This window comes from Malus domestica, chromosome 05 (assembly GCF_042453785.1).
Source record: "Malus domestica chromosome 05, GDT2T_hap1".
Lineage (NCBI taxonomy): Eukaryota > Viridiplantae > Streptophyta > Magnoliopsida > Rosales > Rosaceae > Malus > Malus domestica.
Window position 1 is genome coordinate 6,478,875 of NC_091665.1, and position 21,314 is coordinate 6,500,188.

Here is a 21,314-nt window from a genome sequence, read left to right on the forward strand (position 1 = left end):
CGCATTTCACACGTAATGTCAGAGCATAAATAAAGTATAGTAAAGGTAAAAGAGGAATTATACCGTCGGTAGTATTCCCACAACAACATTTTTCCAGAAATCCTCGTCGACAAGAAAGCTCTGGCATTAATACTTGGAGGGGTGAAAAACAAGGGTGAGTGTGCCTAAAAATAAAGTTTTATAAAAAGCTTTTCGAAAACATTATAACCCCTCGACGTAAAACAAGTATAGGGACGTAAAACAAGTATAGTTTCCAAAATATATATACTACGTATAATATGAAAATATTTACCGTACCCTGCAATATCTCAAGAATTTAATACGTCACAAAAGTTGTAGATAAGCATTTAACTTCTAGTAATCATAATATCTTGCAGAAATAAATATATCACATCAAGTGCTCATTGAAACATGCTGACACACGAGTTCATGCAGAGGTATTCTGACATGAACATGATTGGGTGTAATAATGATTTACGCTCTAGTTTTACAATTACGTTAAGACTGGCACTATGCATATCACATAAACGAGTCCTAATTGCCTATAGCAATCTAGGACATAACTAGCACCTACAATGGATCCAAAGTGAGCGTATGGTGTGATGTGAACATACACATGAAAGATTCGCCCGGGCCCTAGCCAGTACAACACCAGTATAGCACACGATGAGCAGATAATATAATTATAATCATATAATGGTAAATCGATAATTCAAATCAACCATAACACTATTCATGGCCGCAAATATAATTAAACCATCTGATAATAGTACGCATACCTGTGCATCCTGTAGGATTCAGAATAATTTCGTAAATTCCGTCATTTCGCTAAATCTGATAAACATTAGTCTAATCTAGGCATATGTTGGAAATCCTGTTTCAAATGTATAAATGGAAACTAAATAAATATATAATATTTAAAAGCACATACCCACTCACAAGTACTTGCGATGTCATATCCGTTCAAGCTAGGAAGCTAAAGTCTCCGATAGTAATTGCACCTAAGTATAATATTGGGACCCATTATTAAAACTCAACTAAAACGATTAAATTTAGGAAAATGGAATGCGGATTTGGAATTAGAGCGTCGAAATATGCTAAGAAGGGCCCCGGGCAAATTTTGTAAAAAGTCAACGGTCAACCCTAAAAGTCAACCGACCCACCTCGATGGTCAACTATGTTAAAACTTCAAAATTTCACTAAATGAGTGTCAAAAACGGACTCTGGGCGTCGAAATTAGGTTAGGAGAGTTCCTGAGACAATTCTGAAAAAGTCAACACAAGGAATATTCCAGAGAATATTCTAGAAATATTCTAGGTCCATTTCAGAAATAGGCCGGATTAGGTTTAGGGGCTAGTCCATGGATCCGGTTTGGGTTTTTTTTTATTTTATATTTTAATTAGGTTGGGTTGACCCATTTGGACAAGTGGGTCGCATAGTGCCCACTGGACCCAACAAGGAGAAAGCTGGATTTTTGGCCGGGAAACTTCCCGGCTTTGTTTAGCCTCAAATCTCAACCATTTCTCACATTCTACTTACCAAAATGAAGCTTAAGAGAAGAGGAATGGAATTATACCATCACTAGGTTCTGCCGTGGCCTGAAAATGGCCGGAAAAGACTGCAACACTCTCGAGTTCGTCGGAAAATATAGGGAAATTTTCCCCGTGCCGTTTTTGTGCTAAAACCCCCACCAAAACTTTAGAAAAGCTAGAAATATTAGGTTATTTTCGAGACTCACCCACACTGAAATCCGCGAGGTCCTCGTCGGAAGATATGGAGGTTGAGTTCTGGGGTTTAAGTTTGTAACCTTGGTTCTAGTTCTAGGCTAGAACATTGATAACCTTCATTGACACGTTGAAATTTGGTGGTGGCCTGAAGGTTTGGCTCACCGGAGACAGCGAGTGGTGGTGGTTCGAGGCAGTTGCACCCTCTCGGTGCTTGTTGAGGAAGAAGAGAGGGAGAGTTGATAGTTTGAGAGAGAGCGGAAGAGAAAGATATCCCAGATAGTGAGGATGAGAGAACATGGGGACAAAGGGGAAATGAGACCCACGTGGGTGGGTCCTACCATGCAGAAAAATCATAAAATGAAAAATATTAAAATAATAAAGGGGTAGTTTGTCTTGAATAATGAATTTACCAAAATGCCTTTGGACTTTGTAAGTCCATAAAATCTCCGTCGTAGCTCTAAATTCAATTCCTTTTATGCCTACGTGTTCGTATCGTTGGGTACTACATAAATACGCTAAAAGAATAAGTCAAACGTCTCTATAAACGATGGTCAACGGAAGTCAAAATCCTTACCTCTAGGGGCATTTCGTCAATTCATTCATTTAAAATTAATAAAATCGTAAAGTTAGGGACGTGATGTTGCAGTTAATTTTGATGAATGTACCCATATTTATATATATATATATACACACACACACAATAGTGTATTTATATTTTAATATTTTTAATCCCACAAATTATGATTTTTAATTTAAAATCTCATTAATATAAACAACTATAAATTTCAATTTTTAATTTAAAAAATATAGTAACATACATAGAAATAAATTATTACATTAATTTAAGAGACTTTGATGAAAATTGAAAACAAACAAAGTTTTAGTTAAAGAATGTTCATAGGGATCGCCTCTAAAGTCTCCCTTTTATTTATTTATATTTAATTTTTTTTTCTTCAGATAGTTAACAATATTTAAAGCAGAGTTAGTGATGAACATGTGTCAACCTCTGAAATAGGCCACAGAGGGATTTGGGTGCAGGAGATTTGGACTCATTATAAAGACCTATTTTATAGGTTAAAACTGTTAGGGTCGGGCCAAAACTCCAAAGCACAACATCAAAAGCCATTCGTGCTAATAACATGTTGGGAAACTAATTAATGAGAGAGCGTATATAGAGAGGGCCAGCTAGAGAAAAGAAAAAGAGAAAAGGGCTTGCCGAATTCTGTGTGTAACTCCTTATGTCTAATGCCTTAATTTATGCTAATCATGATGAGCTTCTTGCCTTTACAAGTAGTACAAAGCATATGAAGATTTGATCTTCAAATCATATTGAGATTACTGCTCTAAGTATACACAATCACACATAGTTATAAAATACCATTCACAACAAAAATAATTACTTGCATTATTTAGAAACAATAACTTGAACTTAGAATAATATTATTTTGGTAAATAGGATGTTGGATTTCTACCTATACTTCAAGAGTTTAAAACTTTCCCTTCTCATAAATTATAGTAAGATCCCTCTCCTTAATATAATAAATTATTATTAAAACAATTGTCCTAGGAACTCGTTACAATTTAGGCCTAATTAAATCAAACCTACTGTGACTTTGTTCCTTGGATGTCATGTCGGTTGGAATTGGATCCCATACGAATTCATTTTGTAGAGATCTTATGAATCTCCACATCTTAGTTATTTATCGTGTATTATGTGGTCATAAATTATTTGATTTTTTTTATTTAAAATTTAACATAAATAGTATCTGACGAAAAATGATCGCATGATATATGATGAATGGTTAAGGATCCCACAAAATGAATGTGGAGAAGATATTCTTCCATGTCGGCTAACAAGGTGGTATACCTCAAATTGCCATTTTGTAATTTGAGTTAATAGTAAGAAGCTTGATTGAAAATGCTTTTACATTACAGTAGCAAGCTACAATGCACACCGCAATTCCACTTATCAAACTAAAGTTCAAATAATGAATCTCAATCAACTTCCACGAAAAGCATATATTATTGTAAGCTACAATGCACACCACAATTCCACTTATCAAACTAAAGTTCAATAATGATTCCCCGTCAACTTTCATGAAGAGATTTTTCAGTATGACTTGAATACGGAGTGGTACACTATGTGTTATTATATAAATGGTAGAATATCTGTACTAAAAATTTAATAGAAAACTAGATTTTAATCCCTAAATAACATGAAGTTTAGAAAAATATCTTATATAAGATTAAAATTTGATTTTAGTTCCTAGACTCTATTAAATGCCAGCATATGTATTCAATGTCTCTTTTATTTATTTATAATTTTATGGTGTTCATAAATTAAATTTTATGAAAATATTATAAATTTTAATTCTCATTATGGTGAATATATTATATAAGAAAATATTTTCGTAGAGATTTTTGGGTACACTTATTTTTTGTGCATATTTTCTTATGTGTCACTAATTCATCACAATATATTTAGGTATGAACATTTTGGTACATTGGTTTAGTATAATATGTTTAGGTACGGACATTTAGGTACACTAGTTTAGTATAATATATTTAGGTATCGACATTTTGGTACACTAGTTTAGTATCATATAGTTAGGTATGGAATTTTCGGTACACTTATATTTTTGCATATTTTCTTATGTGCCTCTAATTTACTACAATATATTTATGTACGGACATTTCGGTACACTAAATTAGTAAAATACATTATGATACGAACATTTAGGTACACTAATTAGATGAAGTTAAATAAAATTAATGAATTAAAATGTGTATAATAATAAATTTAAAATTTAATGTAATGACATTAAATAAGATATCTATTAAATATTAAAACAAAAATATAATATAAATTTGAATTAAGTACATATTAAGGGACTAAAATGAATATCTAATCTAACACTAGGTTTTTATTAAATTTTAATTTTCTTGAAGGATTAAAGTTCAAAAACCCAAAATTTAATAACTTAAAAAATAAAAATTTTCACCACTTATATAAAAACACTTGACATACCACCGATGTTCCAATCATAATGAAAAATTCCTCACTTTCATGGAAAACATATATTTTCCTCGATTGTCCTAGATATGCCAAATAATTGGCTATCGAAAGTGTGCAATTATAACTCTGATTGTTAATTTTAAAAATATATTTGCCATGATGTGGTCACCCATGCACGCACATATATGTCGATCCAAACCCCCTCTCACGGAAGTCACAGCCCTAACACTTTTTCTTTGGACACCCTAATTCTTTTTCCACTTCTTCTTCTCATGCTACACCTAGCAACACCTATTTAAACCAACCTCGATCTCATCCTCTCTCACCAATTCCCACCACTCTTTCCTATCTATCCGATCATTTCAAACTCTAAATGGACTCAGTTCCAACTTCAATGGACCCAATCATCAGCTGGTGGATGTTTTCACTTGAAATAATTTCACATTTGGGAACACAAACCTTGCTCACTCGATTCTTTTGCTTGGCCGCGTTTATATCATTTCTATCTCTCAGTCTCTTAACCTGGGCTTTCTCCAGCGGAGGCATAGCCTGGAAAAATGGAAGGAACCAAACGGGTCGAGTTTCAATACCAGGACCCCGAGGTCTCCCTGTATTTGGCAGCCTATTCAGCTTGAGTCATGGTCTTCCTCATCGTACTTTGGCATGCTTGTCTTCTAATCTAGCTGCCACTAAACTCATGGCCTTCAGTTTGGGCACAACCCCTGCTGTTATTACCTCTGACCCTGATATTGCTAGAGAAATTCTAACCTCTTCCCACTTTGCCAACCGTCCTATTAAGCAATCCGCTAAGTGTCTCATGTTCAGCCGAGCCATTGGTTTTGCACCAAATGGACCATACTGGAGACTTCTGCGAAAAATTGCGTGTACTCATCTCTTCACTCCTAAACGTATTTCAGCACACGAAGCTGGACGACACATGGACTGTCACATCATGTTGAGGTCCATTCATAATGAACAAACGCTACGAGGAGTTGTTGGTCTGCGAAAACATCTTCAGAATGCTGCTCTCAACAACATAATGGGGACAGTGTTCGGCAAGAGGTATGATGCAACATGCGACCATGCTGAGGTTAGAAAGTTGCATGAGATTGTAAGAGAAGGGTTTGAGCTTTTGGGTGCTTTCAATTGGTCTGATTATCTCCCATGGCTCAACAACTTTTACGATCCTTTCTGTATCAAGAATCGTGGCTCGGTTCTTGTTGCTCGTGTTAGAGAGGTGGTTGTGCAAATTATTGAAGAGCACAGAATTGGGAGGTCCAAAAGGGTGTGTAATAATTCGGACTTTGTTGATGTTTTGCTTTCTATGGATGGAGAGGAGAAGCTTGAACTTGATGACATGGTGGCCGTCTTATGGGTTCGTATAAAGTTTCTACTCATACTTTCTTTAATTTTTAATAAACGTTACTGTTCAGTATAAAAATGCACATTTACTTTTACCACATTTTTTTAGTTACTTTTTTGTATTAATTAGATAAACAAATAATACTATATATAGTGTATATATAGGCTAATATCATTTAAACACACAACACTGACATACTCTCTAACATTACTCTTCATAATGATACATTAGGTAAACAATGAATAGGGTACATCTCTAACATTACTCTCCTCAACGATATACACTTTATATATTAATTCTGACCAGCTTTGTTTTATATCAATTACAGGAGCTGATATTTCGTGGGACTGATACAATTGCACTTTTGACTGAGTGGGTCATGGCTGAGTTGGTTTTGAACTCGGATGTGCAAGCGAAGCTTCGCCATGAGCTTGAACTAGTTGTAGGAAACAAAGTTCTCACAGAAGCAGACTTTGCTAACTTACCCTATCTCCGAGCAGTGGTGACCGAGACTCTACGTGTACATCCTCCTGGGCCCCTCCTATCATGGGCACGGCTATCAACGTCCGATGTCCAGCTCAGCAACGGCATGGTGGTTCCCACAAATACAACGGCCATGGTCAACATGTGGGCCATTACCCATGACCCAAACTTATGGGAAGATCCCTTGGTGTTCAAGCCAGAGAGGTTCTTGAAGAGTGAGGGTGGTACTGACATGGACGTGAGAGGAGGGGACCTTAGGCTTGCACCATTTGGGGCAGGTCGTAGGGCTTGTCCTGGTAAAACCTTAGGGCTTGTGACAGTGAACCTTTGGGTGGCTAAGTTGGTGCACCATTTCAAATGGGTTCAAGATGTGGCTGATAACCCGGTTGATTTAAGTGAGGTGTTGAAGCTTTCATGTGAGATGAAGAACCCTCTCACTGCTGTGGCTGTTCGAATCGAAGGACTAGCTTCTGAGTAAGTAGAGCTAAGGTTTAATAAAACAGCGGAGGCTGTCTTGGTTAATTATGTTGTTTTTCCCGTAATTGTGTAGGAAAGAGGTGTACGGTGTACAAGCTCATCCCTCAATAATCGCTCTAATATATTTCTTCGTATTTTTCTGTCATTGTAGACACAAAATTTTCAAATGCCTTAACTAATTAATTAAGTGAATTTTGCATAATATAAAAAACAAAGATTTCTGGGGTTTTGTGTGTTTGAATCACGCAAAATTGATTAATATTGCAAACACATTAATCAAATTATATTTTCTGCATTTTCTTTTATTAACTGCATCAAACTTTTGTATACGAGAATTTAGAGGAACGTCATATAGAGGCTTGACATATACTAAAGTTCATCTGAAAGTGCTTTTAAATGCCTAAAAACGCTTTTAGTAAAAATATTTTTGGGTTCCAAATTTTCTTATTGTAGGAAGCACTTCAAGTCCTTTGTTCACGATTCAATTGCATTTTTAATAAGGATTGGTTTAAAAAAATATTTTCATAAAAAACCCTTTTAGACATTTTAAAAACATTTCCAAACGAGCCCTTGCTTTGACAAGCGCCTCCATTCTTCACTATAAAAGTTTCCATTCCCCAACTCAGGTGCAAGAAAAAGCAATGATATAAAGGATGATCTACTTATTTCTTTATTTATATAGAGCATATTTACCATATGAAGCTTAACATAAACTTCACTGTTGTTATTAAAAAGACTTCTATATGTCATGACATGGACAATTACTTTAGTCGGCCCCAATAAACGTCTTTGGACACCTATATATATATATATATATATATATATATATATATATATATATATATATATATATATATATATATGTGTGTGTGTGTGTGCGCGCGCGCGCGTGTTTTCAATGTTCTAAAAGACGGTAGGCGCTAGTCAAACTAAGGTTAGGGCCTAGCGCAATGCCAGCTAGGCAAGGGCTTAGGCGGACCAGACAAATTTAAGTAAATTTATTATATATCGTATAAATAAGTGTATTCTTATACTTTAAAAATACATAATTTTATTGGGACACATAAACTGCAAAATAAAATAACATATAATTTATATATTATTAGAACATAATGAAAACATAGGGAACAAACATATAATGTGTGTTCATCTAACTATTCAACAAGTCTCTTACAATTTATTAAAAAAATGAAATGCAAAATGAAAGTTATGTATTTTCTGTCCCAGTGAGAGTAGCGACCTAGGCGGGTTTGGGTGGGCTAGGCTAGCGTCTAGGCGGTCTAGTCAGGTGCCCAAGCAAGTGTAGACGCCCATTCTTAATTTTCAAATGCCTAATGATTAATTGGGGCAGTGCCTAAGCGGCGCTAGGTGGAGATTTTCAAAACAGTGCGTATTTGTAAGAAAACCCAAGTTATTCTTCTCTTTCTCTGAAACACCCACAATGTTTTACAATATGGAAAACTTAACCTTCTTTAAAATTCTAAAACAAAAACTTATAAATAAGAACTCTATTACATATTGATTTGGGGGTCCAAAAAGATCAGTATTGAGTGTATATAGAATCACTTTCCAAATATAACCACTGTTCTAAAAATCCTTGCCTTAGTCTTTAGGCATTTGACAATTAAAAAAGTGCGCCTAGACCAGCTTAGGTGTCCACCTAGCCCGCTTGGGCGCTCGCCTAGCCTGCCCAAACCCACCTAGGTCGCGACTCTCACTTAGATAGAAAATTGATAACTTTCATTTTGCATTTTATTTTGTCAAGAAAATGCAAGAGACTTGTTAAATATTTTATTTTGCAATTGATGTATCACAACACAATTATGTGTTTTTAACATATAAATAGGCACTTATTTACACAATATATAATAAATTTACTTAAATCCGCCTAGTTCGCCTAAGCTCCCACCTAGGTCCCAGCCCACTGCCCAACTAGCGTCCAACGTCTCTTAGAACCTTGAATATAACTATTAATAGGAATCTTAACTGAACTGCTTTCCTTTATATATTGCTTTTCAAACCTCTAATAACAATTAATTAGAAAATAACAAAATTATAAAAAGTGTTATAAACTTCTTATTTAAGCGTGATTGTGTAAATCCTAGATGGATTTGATACTAGTTATTCTTTCCTATTAGGACTTGTATTCCTTGGAGGAGAATAACACATCCTCTACACAACCCTACAAACACATCTCTATCTATTTTGTCTCTATGCCGTCGGCCCCCTCTTCCCTGTCAGATTAAAATGAGCCACAACACGTTATCAGCACGCTCTTACCGCTATGCTTAGGAATCTAACGTAGAAGTTTTTTGCATCAAATCAGTTCATCAATATCATCACGCAATCAGGTTCTTTCAAAACAACAATTTTTTTCTCAATATTTTTGCAACCCTGATAGCATGAACATTCACCATAATGCATGACCCAACTTACGTTTTTCGAATTTTAGATTCTACATAAATTGTGTATGCATTATATCCATAATTGTTGACTTATGTGAATTTGATATTTTCCATGAATTGCATCAAATATATGTTCATGCATTGAACTATATGTTGAATATGCATGCAATTGAATTCATTTATAATCTAAAAATTAACAAATTAGAGTTTATCAAAACCCATCCTGTCACCACCTCACACTGCGAGCTGCTGGCTTCCAAGCTGCGTCGCATCGAGCCATTAGCACCAGGCTTACAGCCTATGTGGTTGAGCTGAGTTGCGGGACCACGAAGCCGGAGCCATGGCCTCTTGGTTTGAAACCTAGAAAAACTTGATGCCTTCCATGGCGTCTCCACCATCACAGGTGGGCCTGTATCCTAACCTTGACCTTGGGTCACCGTCCCGATGGTATGAAGCTCGTCCACTGATGTTCATTGACTGAGATTCCTTCGAATCTCGTCGTATTTTTTTTCTTTTCAAAAATTCATTTGAATTGCTAGGTTTTTTTATATATTTATTGAAATGTTGAGATATTTTCTATCTGCGTTATTATTTGTGATCCCCATTGATTCACGAACTTGCCCCGAGATTTTTTTTTCCAAAACATGACCACCTAAAGCGGTAGCGCCGGCCTTCATCCTTGGTGACCACACCTAGTGTAGCTGTGGTGTTTTTTTGGTCAAACCCAAGCCTAATTGGGCATTGGTTTTGTCAGCCTGAATTTTTTTTTTTTTCGTTTTTGCTGGCCTACAATGGCCTAAGCCATTGGCTCAGCCCAAATGTGACACCAGCTTGTAGGGCTATGGTGTCTCCGTGCCTAGAACCACACCAGATCCCAGCCTGAAGCTGGTGAGTTGGTACACCTGCACTGAGACACACCTAATCACATCCCTTCCATGGTTGTGATGTTCCCATGTGCCGCGATGCATATGATTACGTCCCCCACTTACACAGACATTGTAAAGCAGCGAAGCACACCTCTGTATAGGACCTGTAGTTCTAGCTTGCTCCTCGTCGTACTAAATCAGAGCTCTTTTTGGGCCTCTGTTCTTGGGCCTATTACCTATATCCCTAGCCCATGTTTTTGGGCCTGGGCCTGGGTCGCACGGTCCAAATCTGCTTAGCCCACCCTTGGGCTTTGGTCCCTATTTTTGGGCCTCAAATTTAATTTTTTATTTTCATTTAGACAATTTGGGTTTTATAACGTTTCACCCACACTTCAATTATAACTTTAGACATGAAGATCTATTTGCCTATTTTCTTGTTGCATATTTCTGTATATATATTTGTGTTTGTCTACAGGAACATATGAACCTGAAGTTCATAATTCTTTCAAAACCTGAAGTTTCTAGAAACATGCCTTATTCGAGAACCTGAAGTTTTCCTTAAAAACATCATCTATGAAAACCCGAAGTTTTTTCATGTAAATTTAAACCAATAAATGTCTATTAGAACCTGAATGTTCTACTCCTATATGAATGGATTGATTTGTTTTCTCCTTTATACTAACCACATTCTTATCCATTTATTTTGTGATAGTTACATGTCGAATTTGAACAAACTCGAGTTCACCACTTTAGAGGTCTCTGGAAGAAACTACCTTAAATGGGTCCAAGATGTGAAGCTCCACCTCAATGTAAAGATTTTTCATCCCACCGTTAAGGGTGACGGACAACATTGTTGGCGAATTTGAGAAATCCACTGCCATGATCTCCATCCGAAGACACATTGCAAACCGAGTACCTTGCTGATCGCTTTGATCACCCAAATGACATCTTCTTGCCTGAAACAAGACATGACTGGCAGCATCTGCACTTCCAAGACTTTAAGTTTGTGAATCAATATAATTCTAAAGTTTGTCGAATCCGATCACTTCTCAAGTTCTGTAACGAGACCTTGACTGAAAAGGATCTCTTGGAGAAGACTTATTCGACTTTGCCTACCACTAATATTGTCTTGCAGCAACAATATAGGGCTCATAAATTCACTAAGTTTTTAGATTTAATCTCTATTTTACTTTTAGCTGAAAAATAGAATCAGCTGTTGATGAAAAATCATCAAGCTCAACCTACTGGAGCGACTGCTGTGCCTGAAGCACATTATAACACCAACCAATGCCCAAAATACCAACATAGGCATGGTAGAGGTCGCTAGAAGCAGCCGCTTCAAGGTCAACATAGCCAAGGTCTATCTAAAGGAGGAAATAGAGCCCAAAAGTGCCCTAACCTTGCACTCAAGGTCCCAAACTTCAAGAATAATGGCAAAGCACTTGAAACCATGGATGTGAACATGTGCTATCGTTGTGGTTCAAAGGACCATTGGACCCGTGTTTGTGGTGCTTCCAGAAAGTTGTAGCTGAATATCATTCTCATTGTAAGAAGTTTGAATCAAACTTTGAGAGTACCAATGTGGAGGTTTCTGACTTTGAAGAGGCTATTACCCTTATGGAAGATTAGAATCTTAGACATAAACAATTTTTTGTTACATTTAGAACACTTGAGGGCTGAATTCCACCTAGTGGCCGAACCCATTCTTTGTTTTTTTTGGTTTAAGTTTGAACAATTTCCTTTATGTTTGGATTATTTGTTGGTGATTTGTTTTTGGATATTAAGTTTTTTTGTTAATTACCATCTTTGAATACTTCAATTCTTTTGAATGGATATTTGTTTTTATAACTTTTATGCATGTGACCGATTCAAATTAATTTTTATTTCCAGGTATGACTAGTCAGAAAGTTAGTTGCCCAGAAAATAGTGCAACCATGCACACCGTTTTGCGCGAACACATTTATTTTACTAACTTCATACCTAAGAATGCACCTCTGACAACCTTCTCAGGATCGTCCAACATGATTAAAGGATACAATAAGACACATATAATGTTGTCCAATGGTACGATCTTGACCATTGAAGAGGCACTTTATTTTCCACGTTCCGAAAGAATGTTATTGAGTTTCAAGGACATTAGAGATAATAATTATCATGCTGAAACCTATGTAGAAAATGGAGTTGAATTTCTGTGCATCACTTCCTATGAATATGGCCAGAAGCGTATTCTAGAAAAGATGGAACGTATTTCGAATGGTCTGTATACTACGACCATACGCCCTATAGAGAACCACTATGTGGCTAGCCCTACCTCTGGGACCACGCATGAAATTACACTTTGGCATGATCGTTTGGGACGCCCTAGACAAACAACGATGCGCCGTATCCTCAAATCATCACACGGGTAACCTCTAACTCGAAATTTAGGTTTGATTCAAGGAATTGCATGTCAAACCTGCTTCATGGGAAATCTTATTATTAAACATTCTTATGACAAGATTCGTTTGAATCCTCCTATTTTTCTACAAAGGATTCAGGGGGACATTTATAGACCGATTCACCTTCTATGCGAACCAGTTGGATATTTTATGGTTTTGGTTGACGCTTCCACACGTTGGTTACACGTGTGCTTGTTGTCCACAAGGAACACTACATTCTCCAAACTGTTGGCTCAGGTTATCAAGCCTAGGGCTTACCACCCTGATTATCCGATCAAATCTATTCGATTGGATAATGTTGGAGAATTCACATCTAAAACTTTTGATGACTATTGCATGTCAATTGGGGTTGAAGTTGAACATTCAGTACCCCGTGTTCACACCCAAAACTGCTTGGAAGAGGCATTTATTAAGCGCTTACAAATGATTGCTTGATCATTGGTCATACGTACCAAGTTCCCGATTGCTACTTGGGGCCATGTTGGTCCGTCTAAGGTTTGTTGCGACCCAACCATATAATGCCCTTTAGTTGGTTACCAGATACGAACCCAACATATCTCATCTACGCGTTTTTGGTTGTGCGGTCTATGTGCTTATTTCGCCGCCTTTACGTACAAAAATGGGGCCTCAGCGAAGGATGGGAACCTATGTTGGATATGATTCTCCTTCAATCATTCGTTACTTAGAACCTTTGACAGGTGATTTGTTTACTGCTCATTTTATGGATTGTCACTTATGTGAGACAATTTTCCTATCATTAGGGGGAGATAAGAACGTCAACATTCCTGAAGAACGACGCGAATTATGAAAGACAACTCCCACTTTGTCTCATTTAGATCCTTGCACTACTGAGTCTGAAACTAAAGTGCATCGCATACTAGATATTCAGAGTGTAGCTTAGAGCATGCCAGATGTTTTCACCAATCTTGTGCGAGTGACAAGATCACATATTCCAGCTGCGAATGTGCCTGCAAAAATGGATGTACCAAATGTATGATGAACCTCCCTCCTGGAGGCTCGGGATGCTAACTTGTCCGATCCATGTACATTAGCGGCTAGCTAATCTTCTACCTCTACACAAAAGCGTGGCAGACCACTTGGTTGAAAGGATTCACACCCCCAAAAGAGGAAACCGACGGCACAGGCTCTTCTTGAGTCTACTGTGAATCCGACTGTCGCCTACTCATTTTATCTAACTCATGTGAAAATTCTAAAGATGGAAGCGTCCTTGAAGAGACGAATCCACCTTCTGAGAACCGAGAGATTTTAGTCCATTATGTTAGCTTGGATGATGTTTGGTGTAGAAATGAGATGATCATCGACGATGCATTATCATATGCAGTAGCTACTGAGATCATATTGAGAGATGACATTAAACCTTGTTCCCGTTGATGAATGTTAACGTAGAACTGATTGGTCAAATTGGAAACAAGCATTCCAAGTCGAACTCGATTCGTGTGGGAAACGTAAGGATTTTGGACCTGTAGCTCTTTCTCCTCCACATGTGAAGCCTGATGGCTACAAGTGGGTTTTCGTTAGGAAACGTAATGAGAAGAACGAAATTGTGCGTTACAAAGCTCGTCTTGTTGCTCAAGGCTTTTAACAACACCACGGGATTGACTATGATGAAACTTATTCACCCGTTATGGATGTGATTACTTTTCGCTACCTTATCAGTTTGGTAGTTTCTGAAAAATTGAGTATGCAGTTGATGGACGTAGTAACTACATATCTCTATAGGGATCTTGATACGGAAATTTATATGAAAGTTCCCGAAGGACTTACATTGACTGGATGAAATATTTCCAAACCACGAAACATGCTATCAATTCGGCTGAGGTGTTCACTCTACTGTTTGAAGCAATATGGAAGAATATGGTATAACCATTTAAGTGAGTACTTGACTAATCAGGGATATGTGAACAACAAACTATGCCCTTGCGTGGTTATTAAGAAGTCACATTTTGGTTTTGTGATTGTTGCAGTTTATGTTGATGACATGAACCTTATTGGAACTCCTGAATAGCTCGCGAGAATCGCCGCACACCTGAAGTCGGTATTTGAGATGAAAGATTTAGGAAAGAATAGATACTGTTTCGGCCTTGAGATAGAGCACCGTTCAGATGAAATCTTAGTACATCAATCGAACTACACCCAGAAGGTGTTGTGCCGCTTTAACGAGGATAAAGTGAAGCTTTTGAGTACTCTTATGGTCATTTGATCGCTAGATGCAAAACGAGATCCCTTCATGCCGAAGGAGGATGATGAAGAGATTTTGGAGCCTGAAGTTCCTTATCTAAGTACGATAGGCGCTTTATTGTACTTAGCTTAATGCACTAGACTCGACATCTCCTTCGCTGTTAATCTTTTGGCAAGATACAGTAATGCACCGACAGGCAGACATTGGATTGGTGTTAAAGACATATTTTGTTACCTTAAGGGTACCATAGACCTGGGCTTGTTTTATCCTTACAGATCCTCTAGTGATACCGTACCCCCTCATCTCGAGTAGATTCTTGGCTTGTTGGTTATGCCAACGCATGATACTTATCTGGTCCGTACAAGGTGCGCTCTCAAACAGGTTATGTTTTTATTGTTGGTGGCACTGTAATCTCTTGGAGGTTAACTGAACAGACTTTAGTTGCTACTTTGTCTAACTATGCTAAAATTTTCGCCTTACGCTAAGAAACTTAAGAATACTTTTGGTTGAGAGCAGTTGTGGGCCATAATCGAAGCTCATGTGATCTTTACCCCATCGTTGATGTCTCGACGATGTTCTATGAAGACAATGCAGCATGCATTGAATAACTCAAGAAGGGTTACATCAAAGGAGACAACACCAAGCACATTGCGCCGAAGATTGAAGTCACACAAATCTGTTCACAAGATAATCTGGCCAACCTCTTCATCAAATCACTACCAAAGGCGATGTTTCAGAAGCTTGTTTAAGGAATTGGTATGCGTAAAATTTATGAGTCGTAACATTATTAGTTCTCTTTGGAATTATGTCAAACTCAGAGGGAGTATCCTGAAATATACTTGCTTGATCTTAATGTACTATTTTTCCCTACAATTAGGAGCATTTTTCCAATTGGGTTTTTGCTACCTAACAAGGTTTTGATGAGGCACCCACCTTGGGTCGATCATATCCTTGATGAGGTCCCGTAGACGTTTCATTTGACTTTGCATTTCTCACGCATTTTTCCTTAGACTATGAATTTTGTCCCTACTCAGGTTTTTACCATAGCGATAAGGTATTTCTGTGAGACTTAGTTCCATATGCAAGTTCCTACCTTATTTGAGACTAGCGTGTTCCCAGAATGAGTGTTGACGAGTCGATTTCCTCAACTCTACCTGATGCTGAATCTACTTGAGTATTTACACACTCAAGTGGGGGTGTTATAAACTTCTTATTTAAGTGTGATTGTGTAAATCCTAGATTAGATTTGATACTAGTTATTCTTTCCTATTAGGACTTGTATTCCTTGGAGGAGAATGATTCTTTGCTCATTATTACTATAAATAAAGGCACTGCATAAGGGAATAACACATCCTCTACACAACCCTACAAACACATCTCTATCTCCATTCTCTCTCTATGCCGTCGGCCCCCTCTCCACTGTCAGATTAAAATAAGCCACAACAAAAAGGATCAGATAAAAAAAGATAATACTTATTATCCAGTATTTTGCCTTCTTCCAATATAAACCCCAAAGTTAAAAACTATGAATTGTTTATACATCTCACTGGAATTGTTGATGTATATAGAAACCAAAATACATTAAGATTATAAAAAACAAAAACATTGATTAGTACATGCATCGCTTAATTTCTTTAATTAACCAAGAGTACTACTAGACCCATCCCAATGTTTTATTTCCCCACCCACGTTATAATCCCACCCATTATAAAATGTTAAAAATTGAAATATTATTTTCCCACCAACTATTATTCATAAAATAACCTTTATATTGAAATTCTTTTTATATTTATTTAGTAAAACGAAATTTAAGAAACGATTCAATTGATGCACAATGAGGATCACATTTACTATTTTACTTACATTTTACACAATTCCTAGAGTCTTCTCCATCCTAGTGTTCCACTTCATATGCGCCTCCCGCCGCAATTGGTATGTGGATTATGGACAAACTGATAAACCATGTCAGCCACATCAGTAGTCTAGTCAGCAAAACTTGAATTCAACAAATGCATTTCCCATGCATTCGATGCTACAAGTAGTGTTTGGATAAACACTAACCTCTTCAAGATCAAGTCTGTTGCATAGCTTATGAATAACTTTATTTTTCCAATATGTTTATCTTGTAAATGTTTTGATATAGGAGATAAATCTCCTTGTAACTGAATACCTCGTAATCTCTATAAATGGAATACGTTGGCATCACTCATGGGTAGGTAATTAACAAGCAAATGATGACTCACTATGCTCTGGAAGCCATCACCAAAAGGGAAGGCTTGGACATTCAGGCTAAAATATCTATAAAAACAACAGAGGATGCGAGTAGAAAACTCTTTCTCAACCAATCAGAAAACAACTCTCAACCCACTAAATAATGAAACTAGAAAGTTTTAGTCTATCCACCTCTTGTCTTTTTCAGTTATAGGTCTACCACAGAAAACTTTCTTTTGTTTTTAGAAGCTCTGCTACGTTTTCCTTTGTTGTAGTATCAAATCCCTTTAGTAAACCTTGTTTATATTTCCTTTATCAAAGGCTTCAATCTCTGTAAAATACAAGGAGAAGTGTCCGCATGAAGACGAACCTTGCCCGCCAAGGTTGTAATCTTGCCCGAATCTTCTATATTTGTACTTATATAAAGTAGATATGTGGTTTATGCCTCTTTCATTAGATTCTATGTCATTTCCAACTACTTTTGTTAAAGTTTTATCTATGATTAATCCTGCCAAACTAATCACTCTTGTTTCCTTGCTGTCGACCTAAACTGATAACTAAGAAATTAACTTGAATGACCTAGAACTCCTTTATCCACAAAGATACGATATTATAAATAAAAGTCCTTGATCAAAAGGCAAGAAAAGAACTTAGTACAAACTCAACCCATCTATGAACAATCCTGATAAACCAACAAGTTAAAGTGACTTGTGGTGCAAATAAATAATTAACTGAATAATCAAGAAAACAATTTGTTAAAGAAAAAAGAACAGTGGCACACTCATACTCATGTTAGTTTTGATTGTGAGTCTCGAGGCTTAAGAAAGGCACCATTCAAACTAATAACAAATTTATATTGCAGAAGACCAAGTAATAAACCTTGCCTGATAGGCAAGATGAGGGAAGTTATGCAAAGGACAAATCTAGCCCGAACATAATTTGGCACGCCCAATAGGACCCTAACTTGTAATATTGTATGCCAAGATGAAGAAAGGATCAAACATTCATGTGGAAGGTAGAATTCGGACAACCTCTTTGCTCGCCAGAAGCAAGCATGATAGATCAACCAGGGGATTTTCCATCCCTAGTCAATCCCAGGATCATAGAGAGATCGACTTCTTCTGAAAAGTCTAGAGGAAAAGTAACTAATGAAGACTTGCAAGCAACCATGATGCAAGTACTAAGAAGTATGGAAAAAATCTCCCTAGAAACCAGGGGGAGGTTAGTAGGCTATGCTCTTTGACGGGGACACTGTAGAGAAAGTTGGAGTCAGAATACTCTCCACCAAGGGAAGGAAATGTGAATGAAGGAGGTTTAGTTTTAGGTCTGGAAAATGAACCAACCCCACAGTTTCCTTTCTTTGGCAAGAAAGAAGAAAGAACAGGTGGGAACCAACCACCAAGAGGACATTGGAGAAAAGCCATAAAAGTTAGGCTTGCCAGACCTCTTGCCACCAGCATTAGAGGTCAGAAAGCCAAGCGGACTAGACGTGATGAAACTTGGTGCATCCAACCTAAGTGAAGGCACTAGTACTAGAAGCTTGCCTATTGATGGAGGAAAACTTCCACCTTATCGACCGCCACCATTAGTTAATAAGGGAAGGGGAGAAGCTAGCTTGAGGCAGCCCGATCTAGTAAGGGATGCTTTCTTGGGTAATGCTTAAGCTCAAGCTTGCCCGATGTTCATAATCATATACAAGAAACCTTACCATGTATATGTAGATGAGCAAATCCCTTCCCTCTTAATTTCAAAATGCCCGTCTTTCCAACCTTTAGTGGGGAGGATTGTAATGTGTCTTCTAGAAATCATATTTTTAAGTTTTCAAATTATTGTGTGGGTTTTGAAGACAATTGGGGGCAGATAGAGATGGCGATGGCTTCCCAGTCGTATTCTTTGTTGCCCCTTAATTCTATTGTCAATTGGGGGCAGATGAAGATGGCTTTTGATGAACAATTTTATAAAGTGGAGCCAGAGATGATCATCAACGACTTGGTGGAGGTAAAGCAGTATGAACTTGAGTTTACAGAAGACTTCATAATGAGATTCAAGATGACCAGGATGAGGTGCCAGTTTCCTATCAATCATGCTCAACTTATAGCTATTGCACAAAAGGGTTTAAGGTTACACCTGAGAAAGAAGTTTTATGATGTACAATTCAATATCTCCAAGAGTTAGTGATTGCAGCTACTAACTATGATAAGTTATTGATAGAAGAATAAAAGGTGAAGCATTCATCTAAAACACCCCTATTCTACAAAAATAAAGCACCAATACATTAGTTGGAGTTTGAAGGCTTGGATACATGGGAAATTGATGGTAGCCTGGAAGAAAGAATAGAGTTGTGTACTGCAGAGATGACTACTTATTTCAAACCTTTGACAGTAAAGGATTTAGTTCAACCAATCAAGGATTAGAAGATTGTGACGAATGATGGAGGGTTTATTCCTATCAAGACTTCGAAGTATCAATCATAGTTATTCGACTTGACCAAGGCTGCTGACATCTATGATGAGCTGGTGAAGGCTTGAGTGATCTTGCCCGATTATACCAAAAAGATGCCCAAGCCTGAGGAACTAAGGGGGAGGAAGTATTACAAGATTCACTACACTTTCAATCACTCCACCACCAATTGTGTATAGTTTAGAGATTAGGTTCAAGACTTGATAGTTAAGGGGAAGTTGCAACTAGAAAAGCCTCAAGCCAAAATGATGATTGACATAGATCTTTTCCCTGAAGCCCTAATTAATTTGATAAACCTCAATTAGGTGGAGAATGGGAAAAGGAAAGCCACCCGAAATATAGAAGGAGAAAGGAGAGCTACAGATAAACCTACTGAAAGAAGTAGGAGGTTGCTTAATAGACCCCAAGCGGCTGTGATTAAGGGAGTAGTGTTGTGTATCAAGTGCCAATGTGAATGTGAGTTTGAGGTGCTAACACCAGGTGCCATTATTAACCAAGAATTAGCTAAAAAAAAGGATAAAGAAGAACAAGAAGCCAGCAGGGCTAACCTCCTAACATCTGAGTTAAAGAAAGAAACCTCAAAGAATGTGTTTCACAGGCTAGGAGGAGATTCGGAACCTAAGAATTTGTCCGAAGCATATAGAAATTTCAAGTCTTCTGAAGAAGTAGAACATATGGGTGGAAGGTTGCCACATTGGATGGATGTTAAAATACCTTGTTCAACCAGTCACGGTAACACAAAACCAAGAAGGACAGAAATGACTATGATCCTGATGCCACTAGTCACAAATGTAAATTCAGCTTGACTAGGTTGAAAATGGTATGTGGTAGGGAATGACAAAAGGCCTGTGAGAGAGATGGGGACATCCATGATAAGAAGGGTGTATAGATAGCACAAAGCTCATATGAATTCATTACAAATCCCTACTGTGTTAAAAGGCTATGAAAATGTCAAGTTTGAAAAGTTTATTCAAAGAAGTAAGAGGCAGCCAAGATAGAGAAGCATGAGGGAGATAGAAAAGGCTAACAGCCAAAACTAAAGGAAGATGAGAACATATTCCCCAGACTTCTCATCCTAGGAAATATAGGGTGTTGAGGAGAATGTAAGAAAGCATGGTTATGGTACCTACACCAGGCTGGAACCCAATGCCTGTTCGTTTTGGGACAATATCTCTTGAAAGAAAGGTACCTCCACCATCACAAGAGGGCATGCCCTTTAGAACTCTAGAATAGTTGTTGGATTTCAATACAGTGGAAGAAGAGGAAGCACCAGAGTTGATGTTAAATAAAGAAGCACAAGCTTAGATGGATCAGTTCCTGTGCCAAATTGGGGATAAGAAGGAAAGGTCACCTGGACCTAGCAACTTCCATGTTAACATGACTTATGCGTTGTCTTTCATGTTTTGTGTTAAGCTAGATAAACCAATTGTGATGCAAGAAGATTATTTTTCACAAGAACCAATGATGGCCCTTGTAAACCTTGAAGAAATTAGTAGAGAATAACCAAGAGTGGTAGTTTTGCCCGACCCCTTGCAAAAAGTGCCCGAGAGGGTTTATACTAATGAAATGGTGTCTAAAAAGCCAAGTTTGGCATTGGCAAACCATTTAAAACCCATCTATGTGACTGCTCACTTGGAAGAGGTTCTTTTTAAAAGAGTATTGATAGAT

The 21,314-nt window shown here is 37.4% G+C and overlaps 1 protein-coding gene across 1 annotated transcript; it reads left to right on the top strand.

The window, feature by feature from the left end:
• The first annotated feature begins 5,116 nt into the window (after positions 1-5,116).
• Positions 5,117-7,211, top strand: LOC103443910 (cytochrome P450 78A7). Its single transcript, XM_008382813.4, has 2 exons — positions 5,117-6,118; positions 6,435-7,211. The coding sequence occupies exons 1-2, from the start codon at positions 5,117-5,119 to the stop codon at positions 7,065-7,067; spliced, it is 1,635 nt and encodes a 544-aa protein (XP_008381035.1). The 3' UTR covers positions 7,068-7,211.
• The last annotated feature ends 14,103 nt before the right edge of the window (positions 7,212-21,314 follow it).

Coding starts and splice junctions, on each gene's coding strand:
- LOC103443910 (XM_008382813.4), top strand. CDS start 5,117: ATGGACTCAGTTCCAACTTCAATGGACCCAATCATCAGCTGGTGGATG. Junction 6,119..6,434: donor ACATGGTGGCCGTCTTATGG/GTTCGTATAAAG, acceptor TATCAATTACAG/GAGCTGATATTTCGTGGGAC.